This window comes from Cryptotermes secundus, unplaced genomic scaffold (genome assembly GCF_002891405.2).
Source record: "Cryptotermes secundus unplaced genomic scaffold, Csec_1.0 scaffold801, whole genome shotgun sequence".
Classification (NCBI taxonomy): Eukaryota; Metazoa; Arthropoda; class Insecta; order Blattodea; family Kalotermitidae; genus Cryptotermes; species Cryptotermes secundus.
In genome coordinates this window covers 102,887-120,163 of record NW_019725851.1, presented here as the reverse complement: position 1 = coordinate 120,163, position 17,277 = coordinate 102,887, and the positions used below count along the sequence as shown (strand labels likewise).

Here is a 17,277-nt window from a genome sequence, read left to right as displayed (position 1 = left end):
AGGAATGTGCACCTTTCTAATTTTCTCCTAAAACCCATATTCAAAAATTGGATGTATCTTAAATTTGAGGACATCTTATATTCAAAGTAATAAGGTATATCCGTTTCAACTTCAGTGCTGCAACTACAGTCTGTCAAAGAATGCATAACTTCATGTCATGGTTGAGTGGTTAGCACAGCTTTGTATCTGGGAGGCCTCCAAATTCAAGTCTCAGCATGGAGACAGCTGCCCTGACTGAAAATTTTCATGGGCTTCTTCTGTCCCTCCAGGTAAATGCCAGGATAGTAATCTTAGAACAATGGTGATAATCAAAAAGAAGTTGAAATTTTCAGTGGTGACTGATAAGATTGTTGTCTTCTGCGTTGTGAAACCATGTAGTCTTGTCAGCAGAAACCAATGTTTCAGAGGAACAGTCTATCTCCATCTTCAAGGTTCACTGTGGCCCTGAAGACGGCAGCAGCACGTTCCTCTGGAACGTCGGTATCCGGTTACAAGACTACACGGTGCCACAGCCCAGAAGACGACAAAACAGGTTATTACTACATTTACATAATCATAATTTTATTCATAACCTATCTATACCACATTCATTCGATGTGATGTGTTCAGAAACAAACCATCTTTCCACACATGCTATTTCAATGCCGTATAAGTGAAGAAATATTAAAGATATAAACTAACAAGTTTCATGTAACGTTCAAGAACAATCTTAAAAGTCAGCAGGTACCATGTTATTTTATTTCACTTACTGATTTCACAGCTTGAAAAGTACCTACACACCAATCCCGTAAAAGAATCCCCTATATGTACTTCCAAACGTTCCAAACCTTCCAAAGCGTTTAAAAACACGAGCGCATTCAAGTAGATTCAGTTTGACCAACAACGCAATAAACAATACTTACATCCCTATCATTGCCGCGATATCCCAGAATTTCTTTACGATCTCTAGAATCTTGTCGAAATTTTATCGAAAGCGTTATATCTCCTGTACATGTTAGTTTCACCTAATAGATTTTTATTTCAATTTCATATTATAATAATATGAATGGAATTTATGTTGTACCCTTTCTCAGGCTTGTATTTTCATATTCCCGCATATTTTGTTTGTTCCCTTCTAAATGCCTGACTCATACAAATCAATGTTTGAGTTTGCATTGGCCATTTCTGCTTTGTTCTAATAATTTGGAATAGACATGGATATATTGAGGCAGCGGAATAAATTTCCATTACATCGCATGCGCTTCCTCATTTCCATCAGCGGCGTATTTTCCAACATTCATCTTCAGCCTATCCTTATGCCCTCACGAACATTGGTTACGTGGTGTTGGCCTTAATTTATTTAAATTACAACTAGATCGAAGTTCCCCTTCTGCAACTGACAGGAATTAAAGTGGCTGATCTTTAACACAAAGAAGAATTTTGTTTGTTTATGAAAAGGCAATGGACGATTGAATACAATTCGGCATAGAAATGGCATAAAATACGAAGCTTGGCGTCCATTTGTCTATAATCCGTCTACTCTTTTTATTTTGCACTTCAATACACTCTCTAATATTACATGTTTCGGCCTCAAACGGCCATCTTCAGGTTTTTTTTTACAGATATTCAATTAAGATTGTGTCAAAACTGCTACACTGTTTCACTGTTCCAATTCGTTTTAAAAACCACACGATGTACAGTGGCGTAGCATGACTACCGAAAGCAGGGAAGCAACTTTATATACGTGTATATAAATTTTTTCTACATATCCTATAGTTTCTATCTTCTATTTAAAAGAAAACAGCTAATAGTTTAATATGTATTCTAAATTTAAGGTAATATATTAAAATAACACATAATTATCAACACAATTTTATAGCCATCAAATGAGAGGGCTGTGAACCTGGAATATAATTAATGCTTACTTTATTGTTTATAATTCAGCTCGATTCTTCTGTTTTTCTTGGCAAACAGATCAATAACCTCATCTAGAAAAATGGGTTTGGACTGCAGTTTGTTTAGGAAGGACTTTTCAATGTTCATCAAAGCCAGTGATGACAACCTATCCTGGTTCTGCGAATTTCTAGTAAGCACGCTTAACTGCAAGGTCACAGATTATTCTACTGCAAACTGTGCCTTACATCTGACAACATTGCTGGAAGCACGAAGCTGGTAGCATACCATAGCGCATAGCTCACTTACACACAACACTGACATTGAGTCAGCCAGTTAACCCAGGGGAGGGTGGAAGCGAAAGACCTGCTGCTTCCGCGGGTGTTGCAGTTTAAATTTCCCTGCATTTTGGAAGAAAATAACTGATCTATCCTGATAAATTGTCTATGTAACACATTAAAACTTGCAATATTCTCATTATATGTAATATATGTTCTCAGATTAATTAATATTTTGAAGTATGAAATATTTTTTTGAAATTGAAAAATTGCCAGAAATGTTCTTGGTTGCTTTTCTATAGGGAAGCAATGCTTCCACCACATCCATGTACCCTACGCCCCTGGATGTAGTCCTCTTTTTAATTAAAATGAGATAATATTCTTTGTATAATTTGTTACTTATTGTTTTTCTTTACTCAGGGTGTCGTCCTTCCATAAAATATAAGAAGTTTTCCTTGGCAGCTTGTGCCTCACATTAGTTATTTTCTCCTGGTTTGTGTTTCCTCCTCAACCCTGAGTGAAGCAAAACAATAAGTAATAAATTATAAAAGAATTTTATCTCATTTTAATTAAAAAGAGGACTACATCGTGTGGTTTTTTAAAGGAATTGGAACAGTGAAACAGTGTAGCAGTTTCGACACAATCTTAATTGAATATATGTAAAAAAAAAACCTGAAGATGGCCGTTTGAGGCCAAAATATGTAGTGTTAGAGAGTGTATTGAAGTGCAAAATAAAAAGTGTTGCAATTTAGACGGATTATAGACAAATGAACGCTAATGTGAACAATTGCAACAGGATTCTGAAATACAGAATACGAAGCTTTGATTAACATCATCAGAAAAGTAAGCTATATTTTCTTGACTCAATTCCGGTTTCTTTGTCATGCGTATATTCTGTGAGCGTAAGCTTTAATGGTATTCGTTCAATTGCAGCTGAAGTGCCCGTATTCTACATTAGGCAACGCCGGATAGCTGGGTTGGACACCGATTCCTTAAGGGCCCCACAGACGTACGCTAAGATGGACAGTCTATGGTCCCCAATAGTCTCACACGGTCTCATACACAACCACATCTCATATGCATTTTAATTTTTTGTATTCTACAGATTTTTCTCCCCATAAGACACTAACGCTAGTCAGCGTTGTTCAAGTAATGGACAAGATTCATGCATGTGTTGTAACCGCACCACTGCCATGCACCAATTTGAATTTAATTAAGTTTATTAGTTAGAAATTTAATTGTTTCACAGTGGGATGTAATGAACAAGTCAGTGAGACATAGGCCTATTCTTGCATGTAAGAATTAGCGTATTCTCACACTTGCAGTAGAACAAGAAAGAAACCCTGTGGATATTTCTGAGAATTTTAGCTCGAAAGTGTAACTGCGGCAGTCTGAGAATTCGAAACTTGACAGCTTCTGCAGATCGTAACTTAAAGATGGGAGTGTCCTGAGACCTAAGCCAGCGTAGCATTTATCAAGCTACTGGCAGAATGTACGTTAAGTCTTTGAAGCCTAAATTCCCTGTAATCCTTAAACGGATTAAGGAAATATTTAATTAAGGTACTCCTATTTTCCAAAAGTGAGCAATCACTAGAATTTAAGGGTGTGACAGAGCCAAGAAGCTGAAGGACCAAAGACGTCACGGTTTGGAAAGAAGTCAGTTGTCGAAGTCAGTCACACACCAGCCACACCAGTTCTCTTTGAATACAGAAGCAAAACTTGTGTCAGTCAGTTGAAAGTTATAAATAGTAAGACTACAAGCAAAAAGTGTTGTTTTTCAAAGAAATATAAATACAAAATTAAGCAAGTTACAAGAAAAAGTAGATTGAGTAACAAAGGGCATAAATGTTTAATAATAGTAAACCGGTTAAACTTGATATGTGCGTGTGCCGACTAATGAGCTAAATTTACTGATTTCGGAGTTTGTATTAAAAAGTGGGGCAACATAAATGTTTAATAACAATAATAAACCAGTTAAACTTGATATGTGCTTGTGTAGCTTTGAATTTATTTCCTGCCTTCTCAGAGTTGAGGCTCGTTAAAGGCTTTGAGAAAAAGAGAAAAGCTCTACCGAATACAATAAACCTCACTTCCTTATATAATAAAAACAACCTGAGATAATTATTAGTACAGCGAAAGAGGCAGCTACAATAAAGGCGCACAAAAGGTATAAGGGATGTAGGAGGAGAACTATTACAGTATTAGATCTACGTCCTTCCATTTGCCCTCCAGAAGACAGAACTCCGTATAACCATCGATTCTGTAGTTATGTCGTTTATGTGATCTGATATTCTCACAGCAGTGGTTATGAAGAGTTTCATCTTGTGTGACATAACGCCGTGTAGTCCGTTGTAAGTCAACCGACGTTTCGGGAGGAAAAATTCGCGTCCATCTTTGCTTGCTACCTGCTTCATGCTGGTTTCTTGCTTGGCGTTATATCTCAGAAAATTGAATTCATCACGTTTTTGGTACTATAAATGCTCAATAATTGGGCGGTGTGCGCACGTCGTCGTCGTGTTTATTAGTAACTGTTCCTAGGTGGCAGGACAATACGCATGACGCTCCACAGCCGGCCAAGAGCATGGGAGTTACACACAATTAGATGTGCTATCTATGTGTGTGCCTTAGATCCATTACACACCTTAGACCCATTAGACGCATTAGACTTCTGTGCGTTAGACCCCTTAGATGCCTTAGACCGCTACGCTATACGGCAATGAGCACGTCTGTGGATGCATCGTCACGGATTAGTAAATTCAAGTGATCCGCGCTAAACATCACACAATAAGTCGATTCACAAAAATCATAGATTGTTAGACACAAATTATGCGACCGAAAATTCGTTCGTTAATTTAACCGGTTTCCGTTAATGTGACAACAATCGCCGATTGGCCTACTATATTGTTAAGCGGTTGGCAACTGTTTTAGGAGTAGGCGTAGCGTGTATGCTGTGTAGCCCGCGTACGCCGTGTATGCTCCGTTTAGGGCTATTAGAGCCATTAGAGCTAAATGTATTAAGACCATTGAGACGTGCTTGTAATGTATGTACAGTTTAACGCAGATATTTTGAGAGTATACTGAAAATAATATTTCGTTGTTCTGGGTCTTTATTTTCCCCCCTGCAGTTATTGAAGTTGACCAAATCTCGTAGAAATTTGCTTAGAGGTTGGACACTGCGTGACTTTGCTATTGACTGCTATTGCTGCAGTCGTTTTCAGGATGCCGTTGTACGAAGGCATAGGTTTAACAGAAAAGCAGGCTGTTGTCATTGATATTGGTGCAGCATACACAAAGTAAGTAACTTGAGGTTGAAGGTTTATGTTGTGGAGGGTTATGTCGCATGTTCTTGTGTAGTTAACTTTGTGACTGTTAATAACAATATGATCAGACGTGTAGGGGAGGTGGCAGTGCGAAATGCTGCACCAGTTAAACTGGTGAAGATTGTTAGATCCTTTGCAATAAAAATAAACCCCAGTATCGTTTGTCTGAGTGGTGACTATCGATGGTTACTATTTTGGCGATTCACGAGGTGCATTTTTCAGTTCTTGGCCATGTCTCTGGTCAATAGAAGGTTTCGTCAGTTTCCTCAGTTCCTTCAGTTGAACGCCACGTTACTAACAAAATATGCCAAAGTAACTTTTTCACCTGCCCATTCCACAGAACCTTACATAGTTTTTCAATCAACTCCACTGACGCTGTATAACCACTGCTACTGTTAAATAAAGTTTGAAGTAGCAAATGACCATCTGTGTGTATACACACTGCTTTTCCATCTTGCGTTTGGATGCATGTGTCTCTCATTTACACAGATTACTGTGACACTCCTTCAGAACATTAATAACTTTAATTCTTCTAGGTTTGGATTTGCTGGAGAATCAGGACCAAGGTGTATTGTTCGGACAGAAATTAAGTGTCCAGAAACAAAGCAAGTGAAGAAAGTATTGAATTATTCAAGTGAAGAAGAATTATATGACCTCCTTGTTGAATTCATCCATGTCTTATATTTTAGGTATATAAATTGTGTGAGATGTTAATGTAGTGTTCTTTTATCTTATTTTTAAGCAACTTTAAAGGTGTTGCATACATTTATTTCAGGCATCTTCTTGTTAGTCCAAAAGATCGAAGAGTAGTCATTGTTGAGTCATTGCTTTGCCCAACAGCATTCAGAGAGACTTTAGCCAAAGTGCTTTTTCGGCATTTTGAGGTAGGTTATACTATTTACACTCATGAGATAATGCAAATTAAGACATAATACTTTAAAAGCAGATTGCAGACACATCTTTCCTTGTCCTTTCACCACATATGTATATATCCATATAACCCTGCTGATACAGGAAGCCAAATGTGTTATGTGGGCAGTCTTGTTCCCTGAAAACACATCACATTTGGAAGATATTCACTGCTTCCCATCAAGTTGGGCTGAGTGGCAAATTGTACATTTTGGATTTACTTTGGATTGATTCACACCATTCATTTCCTTGTTACCTTCAATGTGTACTCATTATCAGTGATATGCTGGTGGAAGCAGATTTTTGTTTTTCTGTTTGCCACCATGACCAGATTTAGGAGCCAGGATAGCGTCGGTATAGCGACTGGCTATGAGCTGGATAGCCGAGGGGTCAGAGTTCAAGTCTTGGTGGGTGTAAGAATTTTCACTTCACAATGTCCAGACTTGCTCTGGGGTCTACCCAACTTAATGGGTACCAGGTGCTCTTTCCCTGGGTATAAGGCGGGCAGGGCGTGAAGCTGACCACTCACGTCCAACTAGTGCTGAGGTCAAGAAAATGTGGATCTATCCATCCACTCCCCATATGCCTTCATGGCATAGTGCTTAATTAGTTAAGCACAGGCACAACTTTACAACTTTACCTTTTTATGTCACCATGACCAGATTTGCTCTCGAGCTAGGCATCTGCCATCCCCTATCTTATAAAAAGCCAAAATTAAAAAGATGATCTACAAAATACTAATACCAACAGTTAGAATTTAAAAGAAACATTTTATCCTCAATACCCTTGGACAGTCAGCACAGTTAGTTTTAAAAAGGTTAAATTTAAGTTTGTAAATACATTTCCTGACCAGCCCCTTTGGAAGAAATTGTGGTGGCACCCATGTTCTAATATCCAGTTACTTGAAATGGATGTTCACAACATTACATTCAGTGTGTCTTTGATCAGAAGTATTAATTCTCTGAGCCCCCCAAGAGACATGGAAATTGTTACCAAAGTTCAAGATTTGTTAGTTATGAGGGTCGTACTGAAAGTCATGAGCAACAATTTGTTGTAAAGTAACATGTTTTATTATTGACAAACCAAATACACCACCTCAATCTACAGACCTTTCTTTATTTTTCCACATAATCGCCACTTCTTTGTACACATTTCTCCCAGCGTTCTGGGAGTTTGAAAATTCCCCTTCTGTAAAATTCTGTTCCAGCCATCCGAAGACACTGATGCACTGCTTTTGGAATTGCTTCCCTTGTCTCAAAACGTTGTCCACACAGCTGATCCTTCACAAATCCAAAAAGATGGTAGACTGAGGGTGCCAGATCAGGGTTATAGGAGGGGTGTGGAAGAACTTCCCACCCCATCTTTGCAATTGTTTCCAATGTGAGGCGAACGGCGTGGGGGGGGGCGAGTGTTATCATACAGGATGATTATGTTTTGTCCCGGACGTTTATCGCACAATGCAAAACGGAGCTTGTGCAGCGTCTGGACATAACGAGCAGCATTGATGGTTTGCCCAGGTTCCAGGAATTCGGCCAGAATAAACCCCTCTGCATCCCTGAAGACTGTGCCCATCACCTTCGCAGCTGATGGCACTGTCTTTGCCTTCTTTTTTAATGGAGAATGCAAATGGTGCCATTCCATACTCTGCTGTTTCAATTCAGGCTCGAAATGGTGAAACCAGCTTTCGTCACCTGTCACAATACAGAGTAAAAAATCATTGCCTTCGTGTCAATATCTCAGCAGCAGTTCTGAGGTGATGGCATTTTGCTGACCTTTGTGGTCTTCGGTCAATAACCGCGGGACCCAACGAGCACAAACTTTCCTATAGCCCAAGCTTTCAATCATCTCCTGTACTGCACTGTGCCCTATTCCAAGTTTTTGGGCTATTGTGCCCACAGTCACATGCCTGTCATCTTGAATGATCTCATCCACTCTTTTCTTGTTGCATTCAGTTGAGGCTGTTCGAGGACGACCGCTCCGAGGCTCATCTTCGATTCTGGTGTTCCCATCTTTAATATGTTTCACCCATCTTCGAACACCGCTCGCACCCATGTACACACTCCCATAAGCACGCTGAAGTCTCTGGTGAATTTCTGTAGCAGGGATTTCCTCTTTCACAAGAAATTCGATGACAGCACGCTGGTGAAACGACATATGGTTGTCGGCCATTTTGTTAGGACTGATGCTGGTCACGTGATACAAGCTATTGATGTCACAAGACACTCAAGGTTAACACAACAGCTGGCTCCACCCACCACCATACTCTCTTTTGTCTGCTGTTCCCAGGTTGCGTGCAAAAAAAGTTGCTCATTACTTTTGGTATGACCTACATATTAACATTAGACCTAGAAACTGATAATATTTTTGCCTCATGGAAGAAAACCAAGGATTGAATCACTTTTGTTTTGTCTCTGGTTATTACAAATACCAAACAGAATCTGAAATGGACATTGACAACTTTCAAACCATTATTTTGATTAAATATTCCAGTAATTATGATTCAAAATATGCCTCCTCCCTAAAATTTATTTGTATTATAAATATTTTGATGTGAAAGTAATGGGTATCTGACTTATTTTTCTCAAAGGTAAGAAGCTAGCTTTATCCTTGTCCACACTTTGAAAGCATACAGGGGTCATGTGAATGCCAATCATTTTTGTCTTAGACACATTCTAGAGATGAGTGGTCAGTTACATGTACTGAAGGCTGAGTCAAAGGTACCCACTGAATGGCAGGCTTGGTAAGCATCAGAATCATCCTGAGTGTGAACAGAAGAATCACAAAACCCAAAATTTCTATTGTCTTGATAATTATTTAGGTTGTGGACCTTGTGTACTTACAGGTTTCATCAATATTGTTTGTTCCGTCACATTTGGTGTCACTCTGCACTCTTGGTGTCAACACTGCCCTCGTCCTTGATGTGGGGTATGTGGAGGCAATTTTGATACCTGTGTTTGAAGGTGTACCTGTGCTGCATGCATGGCAGGCACAGCCTCGGGCTGCAGAGGCTGTTCAGAGGTGACTTATAATATATCTATGTGTAAATTTCTTTGATCAAAAGATAGTAATCCAGTTAAATTTACATCACACAATTACCATGCTTGTAAGTAGGTAATAGTTTTATGTTGTAAAAAGTAGATTCATTTTTATCTGTCACAAAAACAAAACAAAATATGCTTTAAAAAGAGTCGAGAATATTTTCAAGTACCATCTTTACCTAAAGTAATCACCAAAAATCATCATTAACTCAAACAGAAAGTGAAGTACTGTTACAGTGAATCACAAAAGTGATCCTTAAGTTGTGTATCGTAAATCTGTGTCGCTTATAACAGAAGAGTGATTTGTATTGCAAAGATATATATTCTACATCACGTGATACCTGTCTTGCATTCTTATAACATACAATGTTACTAACACTCAAGTCTTTCAGGGCTGTCCCTCTAATGCACATGAAACATAGCACGTGACTTTAAATTATTTATTCTTATTGAAACGAGAAGAATTTTTGTTTTACTGCACAGCTTCTTAGCTGTTGATTTTGTTTCATTTCTCTTAAATTTCAACTCACTTGAACTGATAAAGTTGTAAAATATATTGTCAGCATCACACAATATCAGTTCACCACAGCACGTCCTACATACCACCGTGGCCCTTCATTGAAAAAAAACACACACAGAGGGAGAGAGAGAGAGATGGATGCACAGCCAACTACACAAGATATTTTCCATACCAGCAGTAGAAAAATAGGGCTTCCATTATGTTTATATACCTTTTTAACTGATACTGTCAGATTATTTTTAACAAAACAACTTATATTAGCCTGCTCTAGACCAGTTATTGGGCCCACCCCATAGGTACCAGGAGCTCCTTTCCCTGGGTAAAGCTGCTGGGGCATGAAGCTGACCACTCATCTCCAGCTAGGGCTGAGGTCAAGAATACATGGATCTATACACCTATCCCCCTGGCCCCAAACAACTCCACAGCATAGTGCTTAATTAGTTAAGTGCAGGGACAATTTTACTTTTTTTTTTTCCTTTGATTTCTAATGACAGAGACCCCTTTATGAATATCCATGTTTATCATATGTATAAAGTATCCCTTTGTAGTGTTGGCTGTGCCTTTCAATGATGGCCAGTAGTGGCTGAAACATGTAAAGGCAGTCTTATATTACATTTGCTATATTTGATGAGCTTGCTACTCATTCATCTGTTTCACCACAGTTAAATTAGAAGGCTGGAGTATTATGAACAGTCTTCATAAATATCTGTAGCAGCCAACATCAAGCACCAAACAGCGGTGGTTTAGATTTCATTCCAATTTCAGTACTGACTAGACAACAAACAAATGGCTGATTCCTCATCTGTCAACAAGTGTCACTTATGCTCTTCTTATACATGAATTGTTGGAACCCTGAATGGGGGATTCCCACGTCAAAATAGAGAAGATTACTTACCAGATGATGTGTTACTTGTCTTGATATTCTGATAACAGACTGTGCAGATGTGTGCAATATTCATTTATCCATTCTCTGTGATGTATGTTATGCAATATTATTTACGTATCCCAAAATATATATTTATATGTACGAAATGTGGAGATGCATGTGTTTAGGTGACACAAAACTCTCTATACAGAAGCACTAATCACACATAACTTGAATGTTCTATTGATTTTTGAGAGCTTAAACAGCTGCAAAACATTTTTTTTTTTTTGATGTAGAAATCCATTCCCTACTTGTAAGCAGTTCAGTATCCTACTGCCAAGCCTAATATATAGTCTTTGCCAAAATACAAGGTAGATTATGTTTAAAGTAAAATATTTTGGTTATTACTACTTTTTTTTTTTTATAATGGCTTGTTACAAGTGGATCAGCGTGCTGTGGCTGACCTTTTGGAAATCGAGGTAAACTGCTACTGTAGGGGTTTCTAACATGTCTCATCTTCATGACGTTATAAAAGATGCAGTCATTTGTAGTGGACATATAATACAAGAAATTTAATCACAAAGTAAAACATCTTAAACAGCTTCACAAGCTTATGTATCCTTACAAATCTGAGGAACAAAAATTATACATAACAAATGTCAATGACAGTAAGCTATTTAGCATTATACCAAAGGAGATTTAGAATAATGACACGTGAACAGAATTTCATACCAAGGTTGATATGAGATGCGTGGCTTATGTGACAGTTGCAGTTTTTTTTTTATGTTTCTTGCTCTTTGTTCAAGTTCACTGAAGGCTTCTTTGCTGAATATTAACAGCGAGAAAGAGGACTTTCCTGAATCTACAATAGAGGATATAAAAGGTTGGTGTATTAAAAATCTTATTTTACAGCAAATAAAAAGAGATCAGTTGCATGAAAAGTGGCTGTTCTGTTCAATGTGTAATGAACTGTATCATTCACATTGACTTTTGACTTTAAAAAATAGTTAACAGAATTTTATAAAGTACAAAATTTGTGAGTTTCATTATTACAAGTACATATGCCCACTGTTGCCCAGTAATCAATGGCAACATTTACTATTCCATTTTTGTTTCAGTGCGAACATGCTTTGTAACCAGCTTGACCCGAGCTACACAACTAGAAGCAGTCGACCAACCTCCGGATGTTGTGTACCGAGAGGGTGGCAGTGAGATAGTCCATATCCCCGGGAAAGTGAGAGAGACTGTATATGAAGTATTGTTCGAACAGGATAATGACCAGATGTCTGTTTCTACAATGATCCTTGATGCAATTATTAAGGCAATATACTTTATCTTATCTTCAGATATAACTACATATCACATAAAGTTAGCAGAGTGGAGAGAAACAGACAATTTACCAGCTGAGTGGCTCAGTGTTGAGGTATAACTGATTGTCCCCTCCAACTGCCCGGTATACACAAACATATATATATTTTTCCCCTTGGCACTACAGCCCCAGTGGGCCTAGGCCTACCTCCATGAACTTCTCTGTTCACTTCGGTTTTTCTAGATCTTACACATTCAGTAGGACTCCTTGGGCGGGTGATCAGCTCGTCGCAAGGCCTCTACCTGTACACCAACACAGAAAATCACANGTTGTTCTGCATTAGCACTCAGCATTATTCCGACGGAGCTCAGAAACACGATCCGCTTCTAACAATGGTCGCAGCCAGACTAACCGATGCACGTGAATGAAACTTTGTGTGACGGTAGAGGGAAGTCCAAGGGTCAATGCCCTACCCTCCTCTTCGTCAATGACGTGGCCGGAAATGAGTCATAAAAGTAATCCGGGTTCTTTATTGCCACACCTTGTATGTTTCAGAAGGTTCTGGTGTTGTAATGCAGTGATAATAGTTGTTTGATTGACTATAGTTTTTATCCTGGGGATCCACCAAGGATTTATAGCCAACCAGAACTAGAGAAAGCTGGTAATTACATGATGGCATGATTCTTACATCGCACAATGTAGCATTTCAAAAAATAAAAAACCTGCTCTAACCTCAGGACTGACTGCATGTATGTAAGTTTAGCTCTTCCTGTATTGGTAGACAAAGAAACTAATCAATTATGATGTTCCATCTAATGCAACACAGAGAATATATAACATTCAGTTGGTTTTTTTAAAATCACAACATGTTTCAACCATTTTCAGCCCCAAAGGGACTGATACTGCCTACAATACCATGTAAATATTGCGCATAGTGAATAAGTAGTGAATAAAGTTAAAGTTTTAGTCTTGAAATGGTGCGTGATTCATAATTAGTGTCTTTCCTGTCTTGTTGAAACAGGGTGTTCTATAAAGCCCTGAAAGGAGATCTTATGTTCTACTTGACTGACTGGCATATTAACGCAACACCTTTCCTTAGTATCTACCATGTAACCTAAGTTGCTGGCTCCCAAACTGCTCCCATTCCTCATAAGTACCTGCTGCAGGAGGCAGCAATGATAATGACAATTAACGGTGAGAAAATAGAGGAAGGTGAGTCATTGAGTACAAAGCAATCAAGCAGCAAAAGAGATGGTATGGTGCGGACAATACACAAAGCAATGAGTAGTAGGGGGAACACTGACCCATTCAGTTTGCTATGACTGTTGCTGTCATGTGGATTGCTACCATCTGCTGGCTGTCATACAGTCTTCTTTTCCACATTTGTCAGTGGAAATAGTCAAACTGTGTCGATAACAGAAATTTCTTAAAAAGAAAAAGGATATAGATCAGAATTTTCCCACAAAAGAAAGTTTTGCAGAATTAATCAAGGCTATTTTAATATGTGAATGTTTAGACTGGAACAGGTTAAGAGCCATATTCTACATATTATTGTTTTGCTTTTCATCTAGATCACTAGTTCTGCTGCTGTATATCAACACATATAAGAGCCAGTATGTTTGCCCAGGAGCCTCACCTGTGCACTGTACAATAATGCAGTCTGTCCTCTGTATTGCTGTTCGAAGTTTAATGTTACATTTAAACTGCACTGAATTTGTAAACAGTAATATGCCTATATAACAAGCGAGGAGACTTTCTGTTGGATTTTCAACAGGCATTACACTAGTCATTTCATGTAAATTGGTACCTGATTTGTAATGTTGGTTTCAAAACTTCTCAGTGTCCAATAGATATGAGAAAGCCCCTTGCAGAGAACATCCTGGTGATAGGAGGCACAGCAATGGCCCCTGGATTTAAGGCAAGACTTCTGGATGAACTGAAGCACCTCTTGCAGCAACCGAAATATGCATCCAGACTAGCACTTAAAACCTTCAAATTTCACAAGCCACCAGCCAAAGAGAACTATGTTGCCTGGCTTGGAGGTAAGGACTCTAAACACAAGGCTACATATTCACATTTAATTAAGTTTCTTATTTAATACAGTTTTCTGGGTCGCTTATGTGAGTTCACCCCTGGATCCCCTGTTTGTGATCCAACATATGAGCTTAATGATATGTTCAAATCCAGATGCCTGTTCCTTTATGTCATGATGGTTAACTTTCTGTGCTGAAAACTGTACCAACTGTAGGCTGCAGTGCTTACTGGAAATCTCTGAGATATCCTTTTGTCAAGAATCATTATTAATATTTTTATAGTCTTTATCCAGAGTGAAAACTCATGTTCTTCATTTGGAGAACAGCTTGGCTGTCATCTCTCATTATAACAAAACCAAAAATCACCCTTTTTCTTCTGTGACATATTACTGCTCAGATTTTGTCCCTCTTAATACCACTTGGTCCACCAAATTCTCAACTTAAACCCCGTCTCAAATTTATGTGGTAGAATCAAGTCATTGTGAGCTTACCTTTGTCATGGTGGGTTCTATTCCATGCCACCTTCAGTCTAGCCCTATTTATGGAAAATAACTGCCTGTACATGATATTGTTGACACATTTTTCTGGATTGCACTTCTGGCAAACAACACCCTGGTTGGGTGTTAAAGAACACCTCTAGCATAACTTCCTTTTTGAGCAGTCTGCATAAGGTCTGCTCTTAGGATTAAGAGAGCGACTTCCAGTGAGGGTCTTAATCAGAAAGTTTATAAGAAAGTTTTGCCCAGTTATATTTAAAACTTATTGCTTATTCATTCTTCAAAATGTGATATCCTGGTGCATCCAGTCCTGAAAATACCACCTTTGTCAAACCAGATGGAATTTAACCATCTGTACACTAACTCCACATGCCAGAACATATCACAGTCCATGTCTTCCATACGTAGCCAGATGTAGTTATATGTGAAGACTACCATAGATACTGCTTCCTTCAGTGACTATTGAGAAAGTTGATGAATTCTTGTACTAACCGAAGTCAAAACCCATGTAGATCAACAGAACTGAAAACAGGCATAGTGTATGAAAGAACGTCCATACTGGCTTCCCATTTCTCTCACTTTCAGAAGAATATGATGCCATTCACAGGCAAGAGAATGCGTAGATTTGGAGGAAATCATCTGTAATAGATATGCATAAACTTATGGGATTTGAGGTTCTCACAGTGGGGGTTATGAGGAGCACTATCTTCTGAGATATAACACAATGTAGTCCATTAAAATTCAGAGGAACATATCACCTTCATTTTTAGGGTTGAGGCATAAGCTGAGCAAAGAAACCAGCATTATATCCCCAGAAGATAGCACTCTTCTTGTTTAAACTTGGTGATAAAGGGATTTATACTGTAAACAGTGTGACGCCAGACCTGCTGAAGCAGGTTAATGTAGTTACACATGTACACCACATAAATTAGTGACACTCATTTGCACATGAGAGATTCCTTTTTTATGAGGTTAAGCTCTGCATATTTTCAGACCTATAGAAAGGGTTGTTGTAACATTAAATAGGATACTGGACAGACCCCAGAGTTGCCTTGGACATTATTTCAGTCATGTGAAAGCTCTTGCCATTATATAAATTGTATCTTATTAAAGGTGACATGAATACAGTAATATATATATTTCCATGATCAGACTTTGTGTTCCACTTTTTTGCTGTCTGTGCAACATTGGTCAATATTCTCCTGTCATCTTCTCTATATTGACACTACAAGTGATGCTGAAATATGTAGTACCAATAAATATAAGAGGAGAAAATATTAACCGACATTGAACACATATGACAAAAGACCAGAACACAAAGTAGCTCTACACAATGCAACATGATGCTGCAATTTAATATTATGTATTTCTGTGCTGTAAATACAAAGGATATATTTATTTCCATTCTCTATAGTACTTACTGCAGTAAACAGCTAAAGTTAAAGCAGTTGCTCTGGCCCCTTAGTGAAAGTATTCAAAAGGAAGAGCAGTGTTATGTTTGCTTATATCACAGCTTGGAAAGTGGGACGGGAGTGTGATTTAGGGATGGAGATCAACAGAAACAGCAGTGCACCTCTAATGCTAGGTTATGTTACCTGCTAAATGTTGTCATATGTCACTTGAACAGGAAACAGGAAAAAGACATGAGGACATCAGCTGCTCACACTGTAGCATGGAATTGAGTCTTCCTTAAGATCTGTTGCAGGCAAAGTGGTCAGAAAAATTTGCTGCCTTTCATAAACTCAAAATGTTCATTCTCATGTTCACAGGAGTCTGTCAGTGGATTCTATCCTGAGCCAAATTAATTCAGCATAACATATTTTAACAGGGCTCATTTTCATATGATCCATCCATCTACACCAAGACCTTGCAGGTGGTGTCATCAACAGGAACACCATAATGTAATGTCTTTCCCATGCTGCATGTGATGCCCCAGACATCATCCTTGATTTGAATCCTGTAATAATAGTGGTGATGAGTACTTAATAATTAAGCTCCTGGTTGCTCTATTTCCGGACACCCTCCACATTTAAGACCAGTAATTAATTAATTTCTTTGATTACAGGAGCTATCTTTGGAGGAACAGATATGATCTCAACACGCTCTCTCACCAAAGAAGCATATGTGAAACACAGTAGTTTACCAGACTGGGCTGACTTGTCATACAATTGCCGGGAAGAAGACAAGATATCATTATGAAGAATCATAATATTGTCACATGATAGATGATAGATTGGTTTTGGATTGATTCAACACTTTTACATCTCATGACTACATTTCACAAACCACTATCACACACAGACTATGCTTAGTCATGTTGCTTGGTAGCAGCTTTGAATGGTGGATGTTCTGCTCCTTATATTTAAATGTGACATTTATTTATGTCATGAGTTCTTATATTTCTGTAATCTATTTCAAATTAGTACAAATAAAAGAAGTAACATACAACAGAAGCTATTCTCATATAATGTGTGAGTAAATAAGTGTGTCACTGAATATAACCTCTTTAGTATATCTCTGATTTTGTAGCCTTGGCATGAAGGTATACCGTGTTAGGAAGCAGAATATTTAAATGGGAGCTGAAGATTTGAAGTGGGTCATAAATAGGCACCATTGTTGTGGTACTTAGAATACCG

At 38.3% G+C, this 17,277-nt stretch overlaps 2 protein-coding genes across 8 annotated transcripts in view; one reads left to right on the top strand and one right to left on the bottom strand.

The window, feature by feature from the left end:
- LOC111863794 (protein Spindly) overlaps positions 1 to 1,944 on the bottom strand; it is a 28,955-nt gene extending 27,011 nt beyond the window's left edge. For 3 of the 6 annotated variants that reach the window (XM_023850498.2, XM_023850497.2, XM_023850499.2), the window contains exon 1: positions 750 to 886. The gene's annotated coding sequence lies outside the window, so the exon portion shown is untranslated. Of the gene's footprint in view, positions 1 to 749; positions 887 to 1,904 lie in introns of those variants that run through there. The other 3 variants (XM_023850494.1, XM_023850495.2, XM_023850493.2) reach the window with 3 other exon arrangements.
- A 2,971-nt stretch (positions 1,945 to 4,915) lies between these two features.
- LOC111863789 (actin-related protein 10) lies at positions 4,916 to 16,841 on the top strand. Of its 2 annotated transcripts, none has more exons than XM_033751214.1 (8): positions 4,916 to 5,443; positions 6,007 to 6,159; positions 6,246 to 6,354; positions 9,222 to 9,304; positions 11,609 to 11,685; positions 11,921 to 12,123; positions 13,952 to 14,153; positions 16,707 to 16,841. In XM_033751214.1, exons 1-8 carry the CDS (start codon positions 5,370 to 5,372, stop codon positions 16,838 to 16,840), a joined length of 1,035 nt encoding a protein of 344 aa, XP_033607105.1. In that variant the 5' UTR covers positions 4,916 to 5,369; the 3' UTR covers position 16,841. The 2 variants fall into 2 exon arrangements, with proteins under 2 accessions (XP_033607105.1, XP_023706248.1); XM_023850480.2 differs by having other exon boundaries at positions 9,222 to 9,397.
- Positions 16,842 to 17,277: the final 436 nt, after the last annotated feature.